Source organism: Meriones unguiculatus (genome assembly GCF_030254825.1).
Source record: "Meriones unguiculatus strain TT.TT164.6M chromosome X unlocalized genomic scaffold, Bangor_MerUng_6.1 ChrX_unordered_Scaffold_30, whole genome shotgun sequence".
Taxonomy (NCBI): Eukaryota; Metazoa; Chordata; class Mammalia; order Rodentia; family Muridae; genus Meriones; species Meriones unguiculatus.
Window position 1 is genome coordinate 9,986,760 of NW_026843706.1, and position 25,617 is coordinate 10,012,376.

A 25,617-nucleotide genomic window follows, 5' to 3' on the forward strand; every position below is an offset into this window, starting at 1 on the left:
TTAGACTATGATGATCAATGACAACATGCATATAAAGGCACTTAGGCAGTATGAATTTCAGTATATGGATATGGATATGTACTATTTACATACCAGCAACATAAATCTTGTTGCAATCTTCATAAGCTCTAAAAAAGAAAACGTAAGTAACTATTTTATCCCAATTTTTTGTCCACTCATTTTTGTTAAGCGGAACATTGATTCTTTGAATTGTTTTATTTGTTGATTATTTCCAGCCTTCTATTCCTCTTGGGTATGTCTGCTTCTTTCTTTTCTAGGGCTTTCAGGTGAGCCTTTAAGTTGCTTGTATGAAATGTTTCAAATTTCTTCTTGAAGGCACTTAGTGCTATTAATTTTCCTCTTAGCAGTGCTTTCATTGTGTCCCAAAAGTTTGGGACACAAAAGTTTGTGCCTTCATTTTCATTGAATTCTAGAAAGTCTCTGATTTCTTTCTTTATTTTTCCCCTGACCCAGCTGTCATTGAGTAGCAAGTTGTTCAGTTTCTATGGGTGTGTAGGCATTTTGCTATTTCTGTAGTTGTTGGGGTCCAGCTTTAGACCATGGTGGTCAGATAATCTGGACACAGGGGACTTTTCTGAGACTGATACTCCATCCAAGGACCATACATGGATCTAACCTAGAACTGCTGCACTGATGTATCCCATGGCAGCTCAGTATCTAAGAGGGTTCCCCAGTAATAGGAATGGAGACTGTCTCTGACATGAACTCAGTGACTGGCTCTTTGATCACCTCCACCTGAGGGGGGAGCAGCCTTACCAGAAGACAATGAATGATGAGACCTGATAGACTAGGGTCAGATGGAAGGGGAGGGGGAACTCACCCATCATTGGTCTTGGGGAGGAGCAATAGGAGAAGAAGAGGGAGGAAGAGTAATATTGGGAGGAGATGGGGAAGGGGGTTACAGCTGGGATACAAAGTGAATAAACTGTAATCAAAAATAAAATAAAAAAAATTATAAAAAGAATATAAGTATTCAGTATGATAAAAGAGAGTTTTTTATGCAGCAAATATATGCAGACAATTCCTCATTTAAGCATGTGTCTAGTAACATGTGTAGCATAATATACAGGAAAGTAAAGAAAAATAAGAAAAAAATGTGTTATCTTTTTTGTCAAGTGGGAATGTTTTTATTTAAGGGAAGTAATATATGCAGCACTGACTTTTAAATGAAGCTTGATTTTCATAAAAAAATAAAACAGATGTGAATTTGTACTTTGTCATAATCCACTTCCCCAAAGCAGTGGTTAGTTTATAAAAATAACAATAAACATTTGCTCAACCATGTTAGTAGCAGCTTTATTCATAATAGCCAGAAGCTTGAAACAACCCAGATGCCCCTCATGTGAGGAATGGATACAGAAAATGTGGTACATCTACACAATGGAATACTACTCAGCAATTAAAAATAAGGAAATCACGAAATTTGCAGAAAAATGAGGGGATCTAGGAAAGATCATCCTAAGTGAGGTATCCCAGAAGCAAAAAGACACACAGGGTATATACCTACTTATAAATGGATTATTAGACATATAATATAGGATAAACATACTAAAATTGGTAACACCTAAAGAAGCAAAGCAAGAAGGAGAACCAGGGTAAGATGATCAATCCTCACTCAGAAAAGCAATAGGAATGGACATGAGAAGAGGGAGTAAACAAGAAACAGGACAGGAGCCAACCACAGAGGGACTCTGAAAGACTCAACTCAGTGGTGTGTCAAAACAGATGCTGAGACTCAAAGCCAAACTTTAGGCAGAGTGTAGGGAAATTTACAAAAGAAGGGAGAGAAAGAAAGACTTGGAGCAGACAGGAGCTCCACAAGGAGAGCAACAGAACCAAGAAATCTGGGCCCAGGGACCTTTTCTGAGACTGATACTCCAACCAAGAACTATGAATGGAGATAACCTAGAACCCCTGCACAGATGTACCCCATGGTAGCCCTAATGGGTTCCCAAGTAAGAGGAACAGAAGCTGCCTCACTCAATGCCTGCCTCTTTGATCACCTCCCCATGAGGGGGGAGCAGCCTTACGAGGCCACAGAGAAAGACAATGCAGCCAATCCTGATGAGACCTCATAAACTAGGGTCAGATGGAAGGGGAGGAGGCCCTCCCTTATCAATGGACTCAGAGTGGGGCATGGGAGGAGATGAGAGAGGAAGGGTGGGATTTGGAGAAAATGAGGGGGGGTTACACCTGGGATAGAAAGTGAATAAACTGTAATTAATATAAAAAATAAAAAATAATATTTAAAAAATCAAACAATAAAATTGGAGCTCCACTTGACTTTAAAACAAAAACTACAGACTTCTCATTTTGTAAAGAAGAATAATAAAATCTTATATAGGTAGTCCTGATAAAACTTGTTATGCTAGGTTCAGATGGTAAGGGAGGACGACCTCCCCTATCAGTGGACTAGTGGAGAGGGATAGAAAGGAAAAAGAGGAAGGATAGGACGGGGATGAGACAAGTGGAGGGGGGGGGCTACAGCTAGTATATAAACTGAATCAATTATAAAAAATAATATATTTTTTAAAAAATGTGGTACCTTAATTAAAGTTTCCAACACATATTGTTGTGATATCCACTAGGGGCCCTACACTTTAAACTCAGTTAAAGTCTCAGCCTTCAAGATTATGATTACGCTGATACACCTAGACTATTCTTTACAGAGAATTGGAAATAGTAAGTCATCACTTCTTGCAGGAAAGGACAGACAGCATTCAGTAGATATTTCTGGCAGCCTGCTATGCAGCACTGCACTGTGCCATCTAGAAACTATGTTATTTGGCCCCCTTACTTTACCTTGAGCCCCACTCACAGGTAACAGCTCAGCTAAAAAGAATAAATATTCGTACACAGGTGGTCATAACGCTGTCCTGTCTTAAAAATTCATTTCTTTCAATAAATCCCAAAAGCACAGGTCACAGACCTCCAAAAGGGATATGCCTGCATGTAAAAGTTCCTGCAGTTATTGCAGCTTTAAATTAGAAAATTACAATATTTTTAATTCAGATGCAATGTATAAACTGAGTTCTTTTTTACCAAATTAGTGTAACTAAGCAACATTGTCATATATCACCTCATCCAATTACCAAGGAAACAAAATTGAAAGCTAAAAATGGGTTAAATCCTCACACAAGATGAATGTGTCTGTACAGTCCATGAGTCCAGAACTTAAGAGGCTGAAGTAAGTGGATCACAAGTTCAAAGCCAGCCTAGGATCCACCATGATACCCAACTTCAAAAACAGAAAACAAAATAGCTGTCAGAGAAAAGAATACATGATTGTTTTATCACATCTGGAGTCACTTGCAAAAAACATTAAACTAAATAGAATTTGTGTTTTTATATGTGATTATTGTATAATTCTCCATTGCTTTCCCCCCTAGAACTAATGTACACCGTTGAACTTGCTGGAGGGCTTGGTGCTATTCTCTTGCTACTTGTTTGTTTGGTGACCATCTATAAATGTTACAAGATAGAAATCATGCTCTTCTACAGAAATCATTTTGGAGCTGAAGAGCTGGATGGAGGTAAGATGACTTCCCTGCTTTATTGTTGCTTCTGAATATACTTCATCTTATTTTATTCTAGCAAAAAAAGTTTTGCATATCTTTGTCAAATCATTTTTGTATGGAAATATGTGTGGTAAATTAGAGCCAATGGGTAGTTTTCTCTACAACTTGTCTAGGAACACCTACCCTTTTTAGAATTGTATTCCAAACATCACTTACAAATTACAGACACTGATTGCAATGTTATTGGCATGTTCATTTTCTCTCACCTTGTAATCAGTACTAAAAGGCCAGTTTTATTTTTCTAGAGATAAGGTGTTTCTCTTTTAATTGTCTTCCCTAGTGGAGCAATTTGAAGTGAATTTCAATTTGTTCTTGTTTAGACTGATAGCTGTTTTATTAAATTGTACTGACTATTTTAGCATTCGTCCAAGAGGCTCTTTAATGTTGTCCATCTCTCTATTTTTGCAGACCAACTGTCACTCCAAGGGTAAACCATGAGAAAAAGTACAAACCCACATTATTTTTATAATAACACATACAACATTTTTGCTCATACTGAACAAGTAAGCAGTGTTTTATAGAAATAGTAATTATCTTTGGCCAGCCAAGAATATGTGTACATTCTAAAAAGAACTGAAGATACATAAAATTCACTTCCCAACAGCACTCATTAGTGAACTTAAAAGTATCTTGTGTTTCTTTGAGGTCATTTGGAAAACATAAGTTAAACTTAAAAAATAGCATTTGCAAAATGACAACAAATAGTGAAAATGATACCTCGGTTATATTGATAAGCATTTTTCATTGTCAGTTTTGTACTAAATAGTGCAAGTCACAATGAAACTTTGTCCCTGTGACCATTCTTCTGGGGTCTTCTGCAGTAGCCCATAGGCAGAACTGTCAGTTTTCAAACATGTAAAAAGGTGTGGTTTACTGGTATTGCAGCACCCTCTCTATGTACCCTTCTCCTGATGACACTAATTTGAAGGTCAGGCTGCAGAAACATTATTATTTTGTGGAGTTTTCTTAAAGCAATACTTTCTATATTCACAAAATATAGCAATTTTCTTAGTTGTTCTTTGTTTTCAATTTTCTTCCCTGTTCACATAAATTAGTAGATTTTGGTTATTTCAAGAATGTTTAATTACAGCTATATGGGTGCCATGCATCTTAAAATCACTTGTCATAAACCTCATAAAAGTTACAAGTTCAATATTATTACGTCAATTTCATTGAAAAGGTTACTGGAGCTCTCAGAAGCTGAATAATTAATTCAAAATAATAATTCAAATATTACTGTACGCGGCCAAGTAAGCATGTAAAACAAATAAATCTATTTCCAAATTCCACATATTCTGTTAACAAGTCTACATTATTTTTAAATTTTAGCATACTCAACATCATCTGAAGACATGCTGTTGTTTGTTCAATTAGAAGTAGATGATATTTGAAAAAGCAGTTTATCTAAACAACCTCACATCATCTATTATTCTTGATTTAAATGTGTTTGTTTTGTTCTGAATGACGTGAATGATTTTACCCAAACCATCAATTTCCAGTTCAGGCTTTATCTGTCATTTCATTAATATAGAAATATTAGAATTAATTTATTTTTAAAAATCAGAACCATATTCCATTGAATTTCTGTGATTTGAAATTTATTTTGAGGAAACTTGCTATTAATACATACTGGAGTGAGATACTTGTATATACCTAATGGATTTTATTGTTATTCTGGAGCTATTTGGGTCCTTAGTTTTTGTTTGGGGTTTCTTTCTTTCTTTTCTTTTTCTTTTTTGTTTATTTTTTAGGTGAGAAAAGAAAGCAAAGAAACAGTAACAAACAATATTTTAACAAGTTAGATATTTTCTCAATAAGCTAATTTGGTTTATAAATGCCTTAGAACTTGTTAAAGTCTTCCTTCAGGCTATCTTGAACATACTCAGGAATATAAGTGCGAGGGCTTTCTTTGAGATTACCTTGTGAATGCAATAAGACCAAAGAAAGCCAAGGTAATAAACTTAATTATCATCTGGGTAAGATTAAAGACTGCCAAGGCAAAGAACAGTGAAGTGGTTTTATGAGAAAAAATCCGTACTGCAAGTGCATTTATCCCCTAGTGATATGGTGAAAAGGAGTTCATCCTTAAATAATCCATTTTAACACAATGGACCTGACCCCTGAAACTTCCAGAAACACTGTTTTATTCAACACTTTTTTTTTCAGTAATAAGTATATAACAAGTTCGGGGCTGAACAGATGGCTCAGTGGTCAAGAATATTGGCTGCTCTTACAGGGGACCCAATCTGAGTTTTCTGCATTTCCATGATGAAAATGAGAAAATTAACATAAAATCTTACCCTTAAAAATTCTGCATATAACTACAGGTATTTCTATCATCCCTTCCTTGATGCCCAGAAATCCCAACCTCAGAAACCCATACAATATCCTAACCTTAGCAACATTCCTTTCTGTCGTAAATAATTACCTAATGTTCTAGAGGTGAAAACCATTTTGGAAAACACCAAATCCCTATATTCTTAGCTCCCCACAGTATTTTTCCTCTTCCAAAGGTGATGACTGTTAACAGAAATGCCTGGCATTTCAGAAGTTTTTTACTTTTAAAACTGCGTAATTTGATGATCAAAGGTGAGCCTTTATATTCTTAGCAATTATATTTGTATATTGGTTCTTTTTTTGTATCTGTCATTAAACTTTCTTAATACAATTTTTATTTATTACAATTTATTCACTTTGTATCTCAGCCATAGCCCCACCTTTGTCCCCTCCTAATCCCACCCTTCCTCACCCCTCATCTCCTCCCATGCCTCTTCCCCAGTCCACTGATAGTCAAGGACCTCCTCTGCTTCCATCTGATGCTAGCCTATCAAGACTCATCAGGACTGTCTTTCATAGTCTTCCTCTGTGGCCTGGTAAGGCTGCTCCACCCTTAGGAGGAGGTAATCAAAGAGCCGGCCACTGAGTTCATGTCAGAGACAGCCTCTGTTCCCCTTCCTAGGAAGCCCAGATGGAGACTGAGCTGCCACAGGGTACCTCTGTGCAGGGGGTCTAGGATATCTCCATGAATGGTCCTTGGTTGGAGTCTCTTAAAAAGAAAACCTTTAAAATACTTTTGAAAGTAATGATAGGTAAAGAATATAAAGAAGAATGTGGAAATAAAAGTTAACTGATAGGGTACTGGGAAATAGCTCATTGGTAAAACACATGTCTAGTACACATGAGACACTGGGTTCCACCCCAATTGCTGAAGAAAAAAAAAACAGTTTTATTAGTCTTTTTTTATTTTTATTTTTTTTAATATTAGTTATAGTTTGTTAACTTTGTATCCCTGCTGTATCCCGCTCCCTCTTTCTCTCCCAATTCCACCCTCCCTTCCTCATTTTCTCCCTGCCCCTCTCTAAGTACTGATGGGGGAAGTCTACCTCCCCTTTCAACTGACCCTGTTTTATCAGGTATCTTCAGGACTGGCTGCAAAGTCCTCCTCTGTGGCCTAGTGGGGCTGCTCCTCCCTTGGAGGAGGGAGGAGAGGTCAAAGAGCCCACCACTGAGTTCATGTCAGAAACAGTCCCTATTCCCCTTATTAGAGTACCCACTTGGATACTGAGCTACCATCTGAGGAGAGCTACATCTGAGGGCTACATCTGAACAGAGGTTCTAGGTTATAACCATACATGGTCCTTGTTTGGAGAAACAGTCTCATAAAAGACCCCTGTGCCCAGATATATTTGGTCCTTGTGGAGCTCCTATCCTCTCCAGGTCATATTAACACATAGAACACATGTCTAGGACACATGAGACACTGGGTTCAGTCCCAATTGCTGAAGGAAAAAAAAAAAGAGTTTTATTAGTCGTTTGAAGAGAAAGTTTAAGGATTTGGCATGATAATAACTTACTCTTTAAGTAACAAAGGCTGGATTAATCATATTATTTTTACTTTGTAACATATAACTACAAAGAATTTTAACCCTGTTTAGCTCTGTACCTCATTTTTAATTTGGTTATTTGGTTTGTTGGTATCTAATTTCTTTAGTTCTTTATATATTCTGAATATTAGCCCTCTGTTGGATATGGGGTGAAGATCTTTTCCCAATCTGTAGACTGTTGTTTGGTTCTATTGACAATGTGCTTTACCTTAGAGAAAGGATTCAGTTTCATGAGGTCCCATTATTAATTGTTGATCTGATTATTAATTGTTGATCTGTTGAGCTGTTGGTGTTCTGTTCAAGAAGTTGTCTCCTGTGCCAATGAGTTCAAGACTAATTCCTACTTTCTATTCTAAGAGATTTAGTGTATTGGGTTTTATGTTGAGGTCCTTGATCCACTTGGGCTTGAGTTTCATGCAGGTTGATAGATATGGGCCTATTTGCATTCTTTTACATGTAGACATCCTGATAAACTAGCACATTTATTGAAGATGCTTTCATTTTTCCATTGTATGGTCTTTGATTCTTTGTCAAAAATCAAGTATCCATAGGTATGTGGGTTTATTTGGTCTTCTGTTAGATTCCGTTGATTATCCAGTCTGTTCTATGCCAGTCTGTTCCATGCAGTTTTATTACTTATACTCTGTCCCACAGCTTGAAAAAGGGATGTAGATACCTCAAGAAGTTCTTTTATTGTATAGGATTGTTTTAGCTATTCTGGATTTTTTGTTTTTTCCATATGACATTGAAAATTGTTCTTTTAAGGTTTGTGTTGGTATTTTGATGGGAATTCTGTTGAATCTATAGATTGCTTTTGGTAATATGGCCATTTTTACTCTGTTAATCCTAGTGATCCATGAGCATGGGAGCTCTTTCCATCTTCTGATATCTTCTTCAGTTTCTTCAGAGATTTGAAGTTCTTATCATATAGGTCTTCCACTTACTTGATTAAAGTTACACCAAAATCCTTTATATTTGTGGCTATTTTGAAGGGTGTTGTTTCCCTAATTTCTTTCTCAGCCCATTTGTCTTTGGTATACAGGAGGGCTACTGATTTTTTTTTTTAGTTAATTTTGTGTCCAGTCACTTTGCTCAAAATGTTTCTCAGATGTAGGAGTACTCTGGTAGAAGTTTTGGTGTCACTTATGTATACTACCATATCATCCCTGAATAGTGATACTTTGACTTCTTCCTTTCAATTTCTATTTCCTTGATTTCCTTAAGTTGTCTTAGTCTCTGGCTAGGACTTCAAGTACTATACTGAAGAGATATGGAGAGAGTGGCAATATTGTCTTCTCCCTGATTTCAGTGGAATCACTTTAAGTTGCTCTCTGTTTATTTTGATATTGGTTGTAGGCCTGCTGTATACTGCTTTTATTGTGCTTAGCTATGTTTCTTGTATTCTTTATCTCTCCAGAACATTTAACATGAAGAGGTGTTGAATTCTGTCAAAAAGTTTTTAAGCATCTAATGAAATTATCATGTTTTTTTTTTTCCTTTTAGTTTGTTTATATGGTGGATAAATATTGATGGATTTTCTTATATTGAATCACCCTTCATTCTGGGATAAAACCTACTTGATCATGTTTTTGATTTGTTCTAGGATTCCATGTTTGTTTATTTTTCTGGTTGGTAGACTTTTAATGACTGCTTTTCTTTAGGGATTATAGGAAGATTTAGATTGTTTACTTGACCTTGATTTAACTTTGGTAAGTGGAATCTATTAAGAAAATCATCGACTTCATTTAGATTTTCCAGTTTTGTGCTGTACCAGCTTTTGAAATAAGACCTAATGATTTTTTTTAATTTCCACAGTGTTGTAATGTCCTACTTTTCATTTCTGATTTTGTTAATTTGAGTATTGTCTCTCTGCCTTTTAGTTAGTTTGGCTAAGTTGTTTTGTTGTTGTTTTATCTTGCCGATTTTCTCAAAGAACCAGCTTTTGGTTTTGTTGATTCTTTGTGTTCTTCTTGTTTCTAATTTATTGATTTCAGCCCTGAGTTTGACTGTTTACTCCTATCTACTCCTCTTGGGTATGCTTGCCTCTTTTTGTTCTAGAGCTTTCAGGTGTGCTATTGAATCTACTAGTGTGGGATCGTTCCAATTTCTTTATGAAAGCATTTAGTGCTATGAACTTTCCTTTTAGCACTACTTTCATTGTGCTCCAAAAGTATTGGGTATATTGTGCCTTCATTTCCATTGAATTTTAAAAAGTTTTTTGTCTCTTTCTTAATTTCTTCCCTGACTCAGTGGTCCCTGAGTAGAGAGCTGTTCACTTTCCATGAGGTTGTAGGCTTTCTCTTGTTCCTGTTGTTATTAAAGTCCTGATATAATTCATGGTGATCTGATAAGATACAAGCAGTTATTTCAATTTTATGGTATTGGTTTAGGCTTGCTTTATAACCAACTATAAGGTCAGTTTTGGAGAAGGTTCCATGAAACACTGAGAAGCAGGTATAATCTTTGTCTTTTTGTGAAAACTTATGTGGATATCTGTTAGGTCTGTTTGATTCATGAGATCTGTTAGTTTCATCATTTCTCTGTTTAGTTTCTGTCTTGGTGACTTGTCCATTTGTGAGAGTGAGGTGTTGAAGTCTCCCATTTTTACAATGTAGGATTAAATGTGTGATTTAAGATTTAGTAATGTTCTTTTACAAATTTGGATGCCTTGTATTTGGGCATAGATGTTTAGAACTGAGATGTCATCTTGGTGAATGTTTTTTTCCTTGATGAGTATAAAAATATCACTCTTCATGTTTTTTTAATTAATTTCAGTTGAACGTCTGTTTTATTAGAATAAATAGACATCTACTCCAGCCTTTTGCTTGAAAAAACTTTTTATAGCCCTTTACTCTGAGATAAGGTCTGTCTTTGTTGCTGAGGTGTATTTCTTGCATGCAGCAGAATGATGGATAATTTTCATGTATCCGTTCTGTTAGCCTGTGCTTTTTTATTGGGGAATTGAGTTCAATGATTTTCAGAGATAAGTCTCTCAGTTTCTGGTTTTTTAGCTAGATTAGGTCTCTGTAGAGGTTTGAGGTTAGAGGAGTAGTTTACCTAATCTCCTACCATCATTATTATATAATAAAAGAAACCTTTATATAAATTTTTCTACCTTTACATTAAAAATAGGCATGTGCTGAACCTGGTGGTGCAGGCCTCTAGTTCCATCGCTTGCAAGGCAGAGGCCAGCAGATCTCTGTGAATTTGAGGACAGTTGATCTACATAGTGAGTTCCAGGCAAGCCACAGACATACAGTGAGGCCCTGTCTTGAAAGTAAATGAACAAACAAAAAATTAAAGAAGTTTGAGTCCTGAAGATGAGTGTGTATTGAATGTATATATGTGTATACCAAAAGAAAGAAAATTATGCAAGAAAATTTCTCTTGAAACTGGTATGACAAAATTCCAGAGATAGGAACTGGATATCCAACTCTTGACATCCAAACATTCTTTTCCAGGTACAGAACCATGGTAAACTTTAACTGACAATTCCTTAAGGACCTTGAGCCTGATAAATACTTATAGGGGTGGGGTATATACCCCAAATCTGTTAAGAAATACATGTGCCTTGAGTACCATGGATTTTAAAGGTTATATATTTAATAAAAAGTAACTGATTTTAACAATCAAGTCTGATTTTTAAACTTTTGATCTGAAATAAAAATATTTTGAATGTTTGAGGTCGCTGTCTCTAGAACAGTGCCATGTTCTAGTTAAATAGATGAACATCATGATAAGAGAGACCTAGAATCTGTAAATGCTGAGAACTTCCACTAACACAATATCATAGTCTATACTACAATAAATTAGAAAGAAAAAAACATCAATATTTCAGCCTCCTTTGCTTTGCTGTGCCTTTGCATGTAGTTTCTCTTTCAGTTCTATTTAAAAACTATAACCCATCTTGGTGTTTACTTTTTTTTCTAGAGAACAAGTGTTTATCCCTCACCCCCATCCTTCTGCCTTTAGGTCATGGTTACTCATAGCCATAGCAGTGCAGTTTTAAGAACATTATAATAACCAATGTAGTCATATTTTGAAGATGGAGACAGAGATCTAGTTTGATGTTTGGTATTATTATCAGCATTGGACAAATGAGTTAAAACTATCTTTTAAAATCTTTACTCCATCATCAGAAAATGTAAGTATTTGTTACCATTGCATATACAAAACAAATTGGCATATATGCAATCTTAGATCATACATACTTAGTTTTCTTTCTCATTCAACTAAACTAAATCATATCCTTTTTAGATTCAGGAATCATTATCTTCATGTATATCAGTGAAACACTTTTTTTGAATATCATTTAGAAAACTTATAGAGCTGGCGTTGTGTTTTCATTTTGTTTTATTGTTAGTGGTGACTAATTAAATTGCATACCCAGCTTTTATATTCCCAAAGGGGAAACAAAATATTATTTTGGGCATGTGATCTATACAAAATCATAAGCTTATAAACGGTGTCTTTCTTAACACACATCTAGTGCTCCCTGTTACTAGTCTGCTACCTTTTCCCCTCTTCTTGCATTAACTCTTCCTGACAAATTTCTATTCATCCAACATAGGGCACTACAGGCAGAAAAATGTAACAATTCTATCCAAGTCCAACTTGGTCAACCAAAAAGTTTTGGGAGTGTTTACTTAAAGAGCATGCTGAAGGATTTCTCACGGAAAAATAAGTGACCCTCAAACAACTGTATCATTACAAAATCCCACTCCAGCATGGATAAAGTTTACCTTATGAAAGCTATATCATTGTAGTCTAGTTTCTGTTAGTCTTTCTGTTCTTACACATATACATATACACATACCACCAACAACGAGTAATAATAAAAACAGAAGAAAAAATAAACAACAACAACAAAAAAACCTAGCAGCTCCCATGATCACTTGCTGTTGGTTTAAATGGAGGGCAGGGGGGAATAATGGCTATAATCCCAGATAAGTGCCCTGTGACTTTCTCTTACCTTCCTCTAACTAGAGAGTTAAAAGTTCTATTGCCATTATATAGAACTAGATATCTCTGTGTTGTTTTGCTTATTTTGTTGCCATGACTGTCCAAAATAATCACTACTCCAAAATTTTGGATATGATGATTTTGTTGTACCGCAAGTAAAAAGCCATACTATACCTCTTAAGACTTCTAAACAACTATGCTAGCTGCAGCATTTTAAGGCTGAAGAAGAAGGAAATTAATACTTATTGAATGACTCTGGAGCCAGACAGTTTGCTACATAATTAAAATACATTTACTACTAACCCAGATTTAAGAAGTTGTTTATCTCAGTTTTTCCCAGTTCTGGTGATCAAATCTAGGGATTTATACATACTAGACAAGTACCATACTACTGAGAATTGTCTTAGCCTCCAAGATGCTCCAGGATTTAAAATCTCAAATGAGTCAGAATTTATGGAAGTCAGAAGTTCAGATCAGTTGTCTTTGTTTTCACCATAGCACACACTAAACATTTTACTTTTATTTTTAAATACACCTTTGTGCTTACATGAATGTAAATATGAGCACAAAGAGGCTGTGAACACATCTGGAGGTCAAGACAGCCTCACTTGTTGGTCCTCCCTTTCTACTTTGATTTTTTTTCCTCTGACATATAAAGGCTAACTGGCCTTCCATCACTCCAGAAGAGTCTGAAGATTACAGATGTTGCTGCTACTGTGTTTGAATTGTATGTGCGTTCTGGGGATTCAAACTCAGGAGCTCACACTTGCTTAGCAAGTGCTTTCAACCTGTGAGCTATGCTTGCAGGACAATATTTTAATTATTGTCACATGTTCCATGCTTATAATATTGACAGTCAGTGAGCCAAGGTAAGAGAATGGTAAATTTGAAGCAAACCCTGTGTATAAATATGGGTCCCGTCTCAAAAACTATGTAACTTTGTTTTCATTTAAATATTTAATAATTTATAAATAAAACAGTCTGGAAAAATACTGAATGACAAACATGTAAACTTGGTCATTGTTATGAAATGTTTAAGTCATTGATTCAAGCTGCTTTATTTGAGAATATAATTTACAGAGACTACCATAATAGAATTGAAATAAAAAGTAAGGTAAATTTTGGTAAAGAATTTTACTAACATGTGCAAACTCTTTGGCTTATTTTTAAATATCATCAAAATAAAAAAAATAAATTCAAAAAGCACAAAGATCAAATATTAATACTATAACTTAATAATTTTAATGTGTTTTCATTTTGACATTATTTATAAAGTTCTACAATATTTTAACATGAAAAAAGTACATGTTAGAAATGGAAGGAATGTAAAACATTTCCAGATACCTACAAAAGAAATATGGCTCAAAGGATATCAGTGACAACTTCTAATTATGAGTTTTCTAAGTTATTTCATTCTTAAATGAACATTTTTCAGCTGCCCAGTTATTTTAGTAACCCATTTGGTGAATGATGAGCTCTTTCACTAGTCAGTTTCATTTGTGTTGCTTATAGATATTTGAGTACAATAAAAAAAAATACAGCGGCCAATAACAGCTACTACTCAATAGATATTTAAAGGTTAAAAATTCTCAAAGACCCAGCTGTCAATCTCAAGCCATTTCCCTTGTCAACACATCTCTTTCCTACCCAGATTCAACATACTGTGTTCATCTAGAAAAGAGAGAGGTGAGGTCAACTTATATTTTTATAGGTGTTATTCTTTAACAAAATCCAGGAGTTCCTTGGATTTTACATAATATTGAAGCCAATGTCCTCTTATAAGTTAAAGACCATGATAAATTTATTTGTCAACACCCTAAACATTTTTATTTCTGGGTTGTTTTCAGATTTTCTTTCACCCCTGAATATTTCTTAATATTTAGTGTTGGCTGTTTGGTTTGGTTTGATTTTTTTTTTGAGACAGTACTCACTGCATTATGCTTAGGCTGGTCTGGAACTCTGCCTTCAAATGGTCTTCTTCAGCCTTCCAAATGGCTTAGACTATAGATACACACCACTGCATCTAACCTGTTTTGTTCTGCAGTTTTATAAAAGAGTAATTTATTAGCATCATTTCCACCTCTCTCTCTTCATCTTCCAAATGATATAATGCCTCTCATTCCCTCTCAAATTTAAGGCAATTTTCTTTAAATCTACATACATTTACATACACACGTACATATATAAAATTGAATCCATTTATTCTTACATAGACATATACAGATATGTAAGAGTTCATAAACAGAGTTCATTTACTGTTACACATATACACATACATGTACTAAAACTGAGTCCATTTACCATTGTTCATATATGCATGTGCTTAGGATTGGGGTTGTATAACCTCTCAGAAGTGTCATCCCTAAAAGAAAACAAATTCTCTCTCTCTTAGCAGCCATTGATTCCCTATAACTCCTCATGTAAGACTGTAATCTTGTGAAATTCTCCCATCAGCTTTGTCCTGTCAGTTTTTTTCTAGTCTCTATGAAGTCTGGTGTAGGTAATCTTATTGTTCAAAATTCATTAGTAAAACTTCTCTGTTCATGTGTACTGGGAACAATCATGCAGCAAGGTGTCTTGGTCTTCTGGCTCTTAGCATCTTCAGCCCTCTATTTTGTGATGTTCCCTGAACCTTGGGTGTAGTGATTATGTTGTAATTGAGACTGGGCATAGCAAGTCTTCCTAATAATACTTTAAGTTGATGTTTTTATTTCTTAACTCCGTAGAAGATAAACTCTCTTTTAACTTTAAAAAGTATTTTTATGAAACAGTAAACACAATAGCTATTTTAACCACTGTAAAAAGGAAAAAGAAACCTGTTGAATTTGTTGTTTAACTATTACATGTTGAGTTTCTTATTTGGTTTCCATTTTATTGGAGATGTATCTTTACCAAAATCCCATGAAAACCATGCAAAGAGTAACTAGAGTATACTTGAGATTATGATGAACATTAACATATTTACCAGCTGTTTTCCATCTTTGCATTGAGCAGAAATTGTAGTCAGTAGCTGAAACTGCAAAATAAGAAACAAGCTCTCATAAGCCCTACTACTACTTTTAATCATTTTGTAAATCAAAGTTAAAATTAACCCTCTTCTTAAAAAAATATCCAAAGATGAGGTTGTTTTTTTTTTTTTTTTATTGCCGTCTATGCAATAATAACATACTATCATTTAAACGGGCAGCTTTTTCTAAATAGTGAATACTTCCTATAATCTGGATCCAAAAAATATATGGAAATTGGCATTTCATTACTTTTTTATTGGTAGTGCTAATAGTTGAACCTGCTCAGGTTGATGCCAGCAGTTTATGAATTCTGGCACTAAGCTCCACCCCTAGCCCTATTCCTTCATGAATCATACTGTTGATTTTTCTCCTGCTATTTTAATCATAACAACAAAAAAAATTTTGTACCTCCAAGCAAGTTGCAGAATTGTTGTTACTACAGAACATACAATAAAAATTAATACAGCCTTTTTTTTTTTAATTTTTGGTCTTCCAAGACTGGAATGTTTGAAAATATCTATCAACAAAAGTGAATATTGTTAATATTCTGTTATTTCCTTTCTAGAACTTACTTTGTAGAACTTACCTTAAAATATTTTTGACAGATAACAAAGATTACGATGCCTACCTGTCATATACCAAAGTGGATCCTGACCAGTGGAATCAAGAGACTGGGGAAGAAGAACGCTTTGCCCTTGAAATCCTCCCTGATATGCTTGAAAAGCATTATGGATATAAGTTATTTATACCAGATAGAGACTTGATCCCAACTGGAAGTAAGTTAATGTTTTCTCTCATATATATATCTATACACACACACACACACATATATATATATATATATATATATATATATACACACACACACATATATGTGTGTGTGTGTGTGTGTGCATTGTAAGTCTGTGCAGTCACCATTTTTACATAGTACTTTAGTATCTCAAAAAGAACATTATTTTTATATGAAATTTAAATTTATATGCCAGAGAAAATACAGTTGTTTTTATATGAAATTTAAATTATATCCCAGAGAAGGCACTTTATCATTCTATAAAGCATCACACTTTGTGGACCTTAATATTTATTTAAATGGAAGGAGATATTTCCACCCTGAAAAGGTATCTCTAATCTTACTAGAATGGAGGTCAAAACTCTATGCAAAGGGCTTATTTCCTATTTCATCCTGACAATGTGTTAGCTAACTATTCTTATCTACTATATGAAAGAAACCATCAGAGCCTTTTGGATCTCATGTCAGTTCACTTACCCTGATCCATTTCTTCTCTTTATAGCATACATTGAAGATGTGGCAAGATGTGTAGATCAAAGTAAGCGGCTGATCATTGTCATGACCCCAAATTATGTAGTTCGAAGGGGTTGGAGCATCTTTGAGCTGGAAACAAGACTTCGAAACATGCTTGTGACTGGAGAAATCAAAGTGATACTGATTGAATGCAGCGAACTGCGTGGAATTATGAACTACCAGGAGGTGGAGGCCCTCAAGCACACTATCAAGCTCCTGACGGTTATTAAATGGCATGGACCAAAATGTAACAAGTTGAACTCGAAGTTCTGGAAACGTTTACAGTACGAAATGCCTTTTAAGAGGATAGAACCCATTACACATGAGCAGGCTTTAGATGTCAGTGAGCAGGGGCCTTTCGGGGAGCTGCAGACTGTCTCGGCCATTTCAATGGCTGCGGCCACCTCCACAGCTCTAGCCACTGCCCATCCAGATCTCCGTTCTACCTTTCACAATACCTACCATTCACAAATGCGTCAGAAACACTACTATCGAAGCTATGAGTACGACGTACCTCCTACAGGCACCCTGCCACTTACCTCCATAGGAAATCAGCATACCTACTGTAACATCCCTATGACACTCATCAATGGGCAGCGGCCGCAGACAAAGTCCAGCAGGGAGCCGAATCCGGATGAGGCCCACACAAACAGTGCCATCCTGCCGTTGTTGCCAAGGGAGACCAGTATATCCAGTGTGATTTGGTGACAGAAAAGCTAAGGACATCCCGTTCCTGGGAGTTCGAAAGAAATCTGCAGTCCAGTGCCTGGAACTAAGTCCTCGACTGCTGCTGTTAAAAACATGCATTACAATCTCTAGAACACGAGGAAAAACAGGGTCTTGTACATATATTTTTTGGAATTTCTTTGTAGCATCAGTGTCTTCCTGTTTTACCATGTCTCTTACCATTACATTTTTTTGACTTTGTTTTATATGTCACTGAATTTGTAAATTTACATTTTTTAAACGAAGAGACTGATGTATAGATAGAAAACCCTTTTTTTCTTCACTAATTTAGTTTTAGAATGGGTTTTTAATTTTCTTTTTAAATTTTATTTTGCTTTTAACATTTCCTTGGGGTGCTTGGACAAATCTTTCTGATGGGACAAGGAGCACCGGATCCTCTCTCAGGTTCTGCCTAGGACCAGCTTGACCATGTCAGCCTTCATAAAGCAGTGCGACTGAACGCCAGCATTGCATTGCTGTTTGGGAACAGGAGAGAGAGAAAGAGAGAAGAACATTGCTCATAGGAGGGCCCTGCAAGTCGGAGCCCTGAAATCTCTTCCTTGTCCCCACCTCATTCCCCACCTCTACCCTTCTAATGGCAGCATGATGTGTACACTCTGCAGAGGGTAGGGGTAGGTCTAACTGTCTTAACATTTAATTCACTGCTCTTCAGAATACACTCTATACCCAAAGTTGTTCTAGTCACTTGACAGTGAACACTACAGAGTGAGCACTACAGAGTGAAGATCGAGGGCATGAAAATGGGGAGAGTGTCATTTCTGTTTCTTAAAAATAAGTTGATGTACCCATATATATATATATATAAATATAAATATATATAAAACAGCAAAACAAAACAAAGAAAAAAAACATACAAAAATACAAAACCAAAAAAATATATATCAAGCCCTATATTTGATCACTTCCTGGAAAGGCATGAATGTGTTTGTGGCTGTTTTTGTTTGATAATCTACTTCCTCTTTTCCCTCTATAATTATTTTTTCTGCAAATGAGATTATGTGCAAATATCAGGCAAGTTAACCTAGATAGGTGAATCAAGGCAAGTAAAAATTAAATTACATTGAAAGCTTCCAAACCAAAGGGAAGAACAGGATGTGTCATCAAATATGTTTTACCACCTTGTATTATACAAAATTTTATCCTTTAAAGAGTCAGAAAAAATCGTGAAACATATTGTGGTTTCCTTGTATTTAAATGTTAACTGACTTGTATTTGCTTTTCAATGCTACATTCAGAATTTAAGTGGTATCAGTTGATGAACATAAGCAGGTCAATCATATGAATAACAACACAAACTATTTTCAAAATAAACATTATTTACACAAAATGGCTTTTAAATTAGATCCAAAAATACTTTAAAAACTTAATTTTGCATAGAAATTACTTAATTTTAACTATATGATTCTATCTTTCAGAAACAGAAAGTTGATGCTCCCAGGAAATTTGTCACTTACCATCTAACTTTATCTTTGAAGTCAATCACATAAGCATCTAATTCCTTGTTATGTTAACAATGATGCTAAATCAATCACAAAAGATCCTGTAGAGGGCAGACTTGTTAAAAGAAAATGTTACCTATGTAGATTTTAGTTTTCTTTAAAAAAAAAATTGATGTGACAAAATTATTGATAATAGAACTTAAGATTTATAGCACTTACTTTAGTGATTCATCATAGGAAGTTCCTTCTCAACAATCATCTGTGGGTTTATATAGTTACTACTGTGTGTTTGCTTTCTTCCTGCCACACTACAAAATGAGAAAACAATTCTAGAGTTTGAGTCACAAGACTAAGGTGTGAGTGGGCCACATAGATATAAAAGTGTAAATTACAATAGAGTTCATCAGGAAGGGCAATCTAGAACTATAAAGGTAAGAGAGAAAAGTACAAACATTTTGTAACAATGCAAAGGTCTCAATGTTTGTGTGACAAAGCAAAGGTACCTTGGGATGTACCTTGATTTTTATTTGCTTAAAAAAATGTTTGCTTCCCTGACAACTTGCCTGGGTCTTCTCGACAATATGTCTTAATTCTTGTGCTCCCCTTGGTTCTGTGTCATATTTTCAAAAACCAGAACTGAAGCTACAAGGACACATAAAACTTTAAGGTCAGCTTTGCACAGTGGGTTATTTTCAGAAACAGAGAAGGCCATTGTTTACTGTGTACTATGGACACTTGCCATTGGACTGGATTCCAAAAGCCCCCAGTACTCAGAAGATTGTAAATGTGGCAATGGCCTGATTTATTTATTTATTTGGTTTTTCTTTTCTTAATATTTTAAGTGCACGATGGATATGTGGAATAAATGTAGAGGAAGTAATCAGACCACAGTCATATTTTATGCATCCATAGGTGTTAATTTAGCTGCATTGGGAGTACATTTTTGTTCTATTTTTAGTGTAGATTTAAGCACTTTGAATAGCATGATTCAGGGATTGATGGGTAATATTTGATACTCTCACACTTAAGAAACTTTTTTTTTCCTCTAATGCTTTGTTATATTTACAAATGAAATACATGCAAAGGAAGCTATCTATAGCTTTAGAATCATTTCTCCCAAGTTTCTATTCCTCTATCAGCTCCACATGAGGACCAGTGAAAGGAACTCATGGGTTCACATGTTTTATGTGTAACAGAAGTTCAATGAGAACTCACAATAAAACAAAATAAACCATGTATTTCCCCTAGTGCTTAGGTTTCATCCTTCTCTTTTTGTTTGTTGGGGTTCTTGGGGATAAGATTATTCTAGCTGTAAAAACACATTTGAAAACGTGAATGTGTTAGCCAAGCTGGGGAGAAGAATGGACTTCCAGACTTGGACACGTGTGATGTTTGGTATTGCCTGTTTTTCATCAATCACCGCCTGAGCTCTGAATGATACATTTATGGATTCAAAAGTCCATCTGGTTCTTTAGTGTAACCTCAACTTGCTGCTTCTGAGCATCTTAGTCTTTATTCTGGTGCTCAAATCATTGATTATTTAATTTGTATCACATCCCTTTGGTCTTCTATGAACAGAGAAGACCTATGTATGTTGTGTTATCAGCTGATTTAAGTTTAGATGAATTCTAGGAAATAAATCCAAGGTGTGATGAGATCTGAAATTATGATGTTTCTATAGCTAAATATCTGATTGTTCAGTCAACCATTTTGTGATTATTACTTTCCTTATAGTATATGTATTTGGACTCTATCAACTTAATCTTAAATATGTAGATGCTGGTTTCTTCCATATTTCATTGTTACTAAATATTTATAACAAGAGGAAATATTAACTGAGAGCCAATTCCTAAAGTCTAAGTATGGTTTGTTTATCTTAGAATAGTCATTAACTTTTCAGATACCATTTATGTCAAGTGAGACTACTATTTCTAGGAAAACATTTATTTGTACATTGTAAGCTATTTCCTGATTCTGGAATGGTACCCTAGCTCTCCTTTTAAAGAAACAGTTTATTCTTGTGTTTAGTTTCTTCTTTTTTATTTGTTGTTTTGTTTATTTTGTTTTTGAGACAGGATTCAGGCTAGGCTGGCCTCAACCTCTCAATCCTTCTGTAACAGCCTTCTGAATGCTGAGGTTATAGACATATACCACCAAAGCCAGCAATTCCTTTTTTTATTAGTTTTAGTTTATATCATTAGTCCCAGGAGAAATCTTATTGAAATTCTAAGGAGAGCATCAATGTCACACAAGTGAAATAGCTGAATGGAACTAAGAAATTATATATATACAGAAAAGCAAAATGCCTTATTGTCTCTGATTTAAATTTGTTTGTCCATTAATCCCATTACTGCTGTAGCTGATGAAAAATAGAAGTGAAATATTATACAGGTTAGAAATCCAACTACATATTCCTATTCCCTACTGTGGAAAAAATATCCAACCATACATTCAGTTATTAAAAAGAAATAAAGATGAGACTGTAATAAAAAAAAATTTGTCAATGGAAGCAGAGGTTATTTCTTGCCTTATCATGGATCTTTCCCACCTTATTATTCTGAACAAAAAAGGTAACTAACAGTTTCAGATATCCTTATTCATAAGCCTTATACTTGAGTTCAAGAATATCTTGGCTCTGTAAAATAGTTTAAATGAAATAATGAAACATTACTTGAACTTTCAGATGAGGTTTGATTATTGTTTAACTCTTTTCCTGGGTGTAATTCTGAAAACATCCAACACCGAAAAAGCCATAGATGTTTAGATTCAGAGGACAGTCTCATACTCTAATGGTCATATAAAGTCATATATATTGAAGGCATTGTTGTGTCTCTTATTTTTTATCTTCATTCGTGAAAATTCAAGGGTGACTACTGTTTTCCTAACAGATAATTCCTCATTCAATATGGCATGACTTTGTAAGAGAAATTGGAAACAGTGAAGAAAAAATTAACAACATTAAGTTATTTACAATCAAATGAGAAATATAGTATTTTTAAGATAGTTTTCTCATTTCTACATTCACTTAAAATAGGAGAATGTACAAAACCATATAATTTGACAAATATGACTTATTTCATTTTTTCATTTTTAACCACATTGTCTACCAAAAAGAATTCAAACAGTAGAAAAAGAGAATAATCAATTGATGTGTTTTTCTAAAAGAAATCAGTTTTATTATGAAAATATTTAGAATCTTCTGTACCCCACTTTCAGTGATTAAGTTTTTGCTGCTTTTGTGAACTCTAATGTGACCTCGGAAAAATATAGAGTGTGTTGAAAAGTAAGGTGGTAGTGATTTAAAGTTGTAGGTTTGTTTTTTTTTTTTTTTTTTTTTTTTTGATTTATTACAGAGTGAAAACCTGTGCTTTATATTGAGAATAAAATAGTGTCAGAAGGAGCTATAAAATCTTAGTTATCCAAAATAAAGAAAAAGAAGGAAGAGGAAAAGAGTTAATTTTAACCTTATTTGATGTTTCCTTCTCATAGTCAGATTTTGGTTACATCCATAGAAAAGGTTTTGAAGTTATAAAAAAATCAACTACATTTTTTCATTCAGCAATATGTCATTTTTACAGACTCAGAACACAAAATGTCTCTTTATTACAGATAAGACATGCATATATATTTATGGTTTTATAAGTATATATGTGTAAATTCCTTCTGTTCATTAGTAAATTTTCCTCTAATAGCCTCTGCATTCACTAACAAACTCATGCTTCTGAATCCTTCATTAAAGTAAGTAAAGTTACTTTTATTTTTTCTACCATTTACTGCTCTCATTGATGCATCCTCCACTGTTCATAAACCTGAAATTTTTCTCTGTCTAACCAAAAGAAAACACTCTAAAATATAATTATACTGTGTTCCCTCTAATACCAAATAACAGAAAAAAACTGCCCATGAACTTCAGAGAACTACATGTAATATCAATGTTGTATAAATTTTAATCTTCATAATCTCAGTGTTCTTTCAAAAGGCATGCTGTGTCATTAAAAAAAGATTTAATGTGATATGACCTTATTACATAGTGCATGAATATGTGGCAAAGTAATATGGATCTATCTTTACTAGTTAATGAGAGGTTAAATTTGGAGAGATCAGATGTGTTTTAAGTTAATGTCAATTGGGAGGATGGCATCTTAATGTTAGAATACATGAGCAGTTGTTCATCTTGCTTGCAGTATATGATCTTATTAACAAGAATCCTTAGTGTACTCTTTCCACTAAAGTAGTGGAGATGTGTTAATATAATGTGCTAATTACAACTTTTACATCTTCAGAGTTTGAGGGAACCCAAATAGGAAAGTGGATTTAGTCATTTTCCTCTGCTGGAGTTCATGTCATATTTTAAACTCAGACACACTCAGATCTGTTCACAGTCAGTATAAGTGCTTTTTACATAGTACTTCTCTTGAGTTTTAGTCACCCTCTTTTGCCTTTGTATAATCTAGGATGTATGTAACTCATGAGTAGGTGATGGAGGCTCTCTCTCTTTTTTTTTTTTTGTCTTAGAATACTTACAAGTATACATTTGGTTTTGCTTTGACTAGCAATAGGAAAATAGACAAATACAAGTGTAAAAATGAGAAATTTTAAACTTGACTTAATTTGTGTTTTATAGTTGTTTCATAAGTCTGTTGCTCTCTATGAGTATGCTCTCTATATATCCTGTAAAAATAAATTTATATGTTACATAGAAATTCAAGAAATTAAATTATTTATTAAGCTAAAAATGTTTCTTCTGATTTCTACCTGATCATAGATGACAATAAATTAAATAATGTGTTGTTGGAACATATGTATGTTTATTAATTTAATAACTCTTGTTATATTTGTTCTTCACTTTCTTTGAATGTTGTTTAAGCTTATACTTCTTAGGCCTAATTCCTGCCATGGTTGTGAGGAGAGACTTAAATGCCCAGTTGGCTGGGGAAAAATACGCTTGTTGAAAAACCAAGTTTATTTGCATTTCTACTTAATCCTTCGCTATTGGATTTAGAGAGCTTTGAATCACTAATTCAAACACTTTATCATTATCACATGAATAGTCTTTTCAAGGTTAAATTTGACATTTCTTTTGAAAAAGTGAAATGAAAGGAATAATAACATGTGAGTGCTTTACTGGTTCCCTTTCTTCTGGGTATTTTCTTTCCTTTCAAGGTACTACTCACAATATGAACTTAAAATGCTGTCCCCTCAGATATATTTTACAGTAACCAAGGTCTTGACTCATCTTGTTTTTCTACTTGTAATTCATAGCCATTCCTAAAAGGAAACGTCTTAGGCCATACTTTTTGTTTTTAGTGGAAGATAAATAACCTTATTATTTACTTATCTAAAGTGAGGGGTGTGGAATGATGGTAAATAATTCTACCACAAAGCAGCAACCTTGAGCCTCTTAGCATGAATTAGCTGATTACACAAAATTTCTACCATAGGCAAAGAGCTCTTTAAAAAAATTTTTTTAATTCAATGAAACACAGATAAATCATTATGAAGATTTAAAATAATAGTTTCAAAGAAGTCTGAAAGTTACTTTAGGTTTGCATTCAAAGAAATTAACATTGAAATTTTGATACAGTCATTTCTACCTCGTAGGGTATTTACTTTTACTTTTAAATATTTTATTATTATCATTATTATTGGTGGTGGTGTTGGTGGTGGTGGTATTTTGAGACAGGTTTCTTGTGTAGCTCTGACTGTCCTGAAACTCACTCTGTTGACCATACTGGTCTCAAACTCAGAAAGATCTCCCTGGCTCTGCTTTTGTGGGTCACCACTACCCAGCTCTCAGTAGGGTTTTTAAGTGTAGGAAAATAACTTCTACTGAAAAGGTAAAATGCCATCAGAATTATGACACATTGTCTGATTTTAAGAGTATATGTTAAATCACAAATCCCAGACTATGACATTTTATTCAAATTATCTATTGAATCCTCAATAGTTAAAGAATCTGTGGCATTACTTAGGCACTTCAAAAACATGCATACATTTTCTGGAATTTTCTATTACACTCATTATTAGGACCAATGAAATGATGATGAGCACAACAGATTTTTATATGAAAGAGGTCTATTGGATAGAAATGAAAAAGAGAAGGAGAGAGTGAGACATGATAGCTGGAAGGGAGTGAGGTACACAGACAGAGAAAGTGGAGTGAGCAAGAGAGTAAGAGGGCAAGAGGGCAAGAGAGAGAGAAAAAGTGTCTGGTTGATCCTCTTATGGAGCAACTTAACCGTGCCTGCCAGATATGGCTACCTGGCCAGGGACACATGATGACATCATAGGTTGCAATGCAACTCAAAAGCAGGTTGCCTAAATACTAACATTGATATTATTGACAAGTATTAAAATATTTTAAAATAGAACATTTAGTTTTAGAAAATTCTTAATTTATGAAGGATGCACTTTTAACAATAAAATAAAAATGAAAAATAAGGAAAATATTCATAAATTATAGTACTGGGCAGACAATCACTTATTACTGTGGGCTTTGTACTCTTCATATATGGCCTGTAAGAACGATTTGAACATATCCCTTAATCCATCCTATTTTTTCAATCAATATTTACTGTCTAGTGATACCAATATAAGGTAATGTAGAATCCTCTTTTGTGTACAAGAAAGCAAGATACAGCTCCAGGAAGTATTTGAAAATTTTAATTCTGCTAA

General features: G+C 34.4%; 1 protein-coding gene across 4 annotated transcripts in view; it reads left to right on the forward strand.

Annotated features, from left to right (window-relative positions):
* Il1rapl1 (interleukin 1 receptor accessory protein like 1) overlaps positions 1 to 23,718 on the forward strand; it is a 1,800,273-nt gene extending 1,776,555 nt beyond the window's left edge. For all 4 annotated transcript variants that reach the window (XM_060376664.1, XM_060376665.1, XM_060376667.1 and 1 more), the window contains 3 exons: positions 3,411 to 3,554; positions 16,059 to 16,229; positions 16,746 to 23,718. In XM_060376664.1, coding sequence (XP_060232647.1) covers positions 3,411 to 3,554; positions 16,059 to 16,229; positions 16,746 to 17,464 — 1,034 coding nt within the window. In that variant the 3' untranslated portion in view covers positions 17,465 to 23,718. The remainder of the gene's footprint in view (positions 1 to 3,410; positions 3,555 to 16,058; positions 16,230 to 16,745) is intronic.
* The last annotated feature ends 1,899 nt before the right edge of the window (positions 23,719 to 25,617 follow it).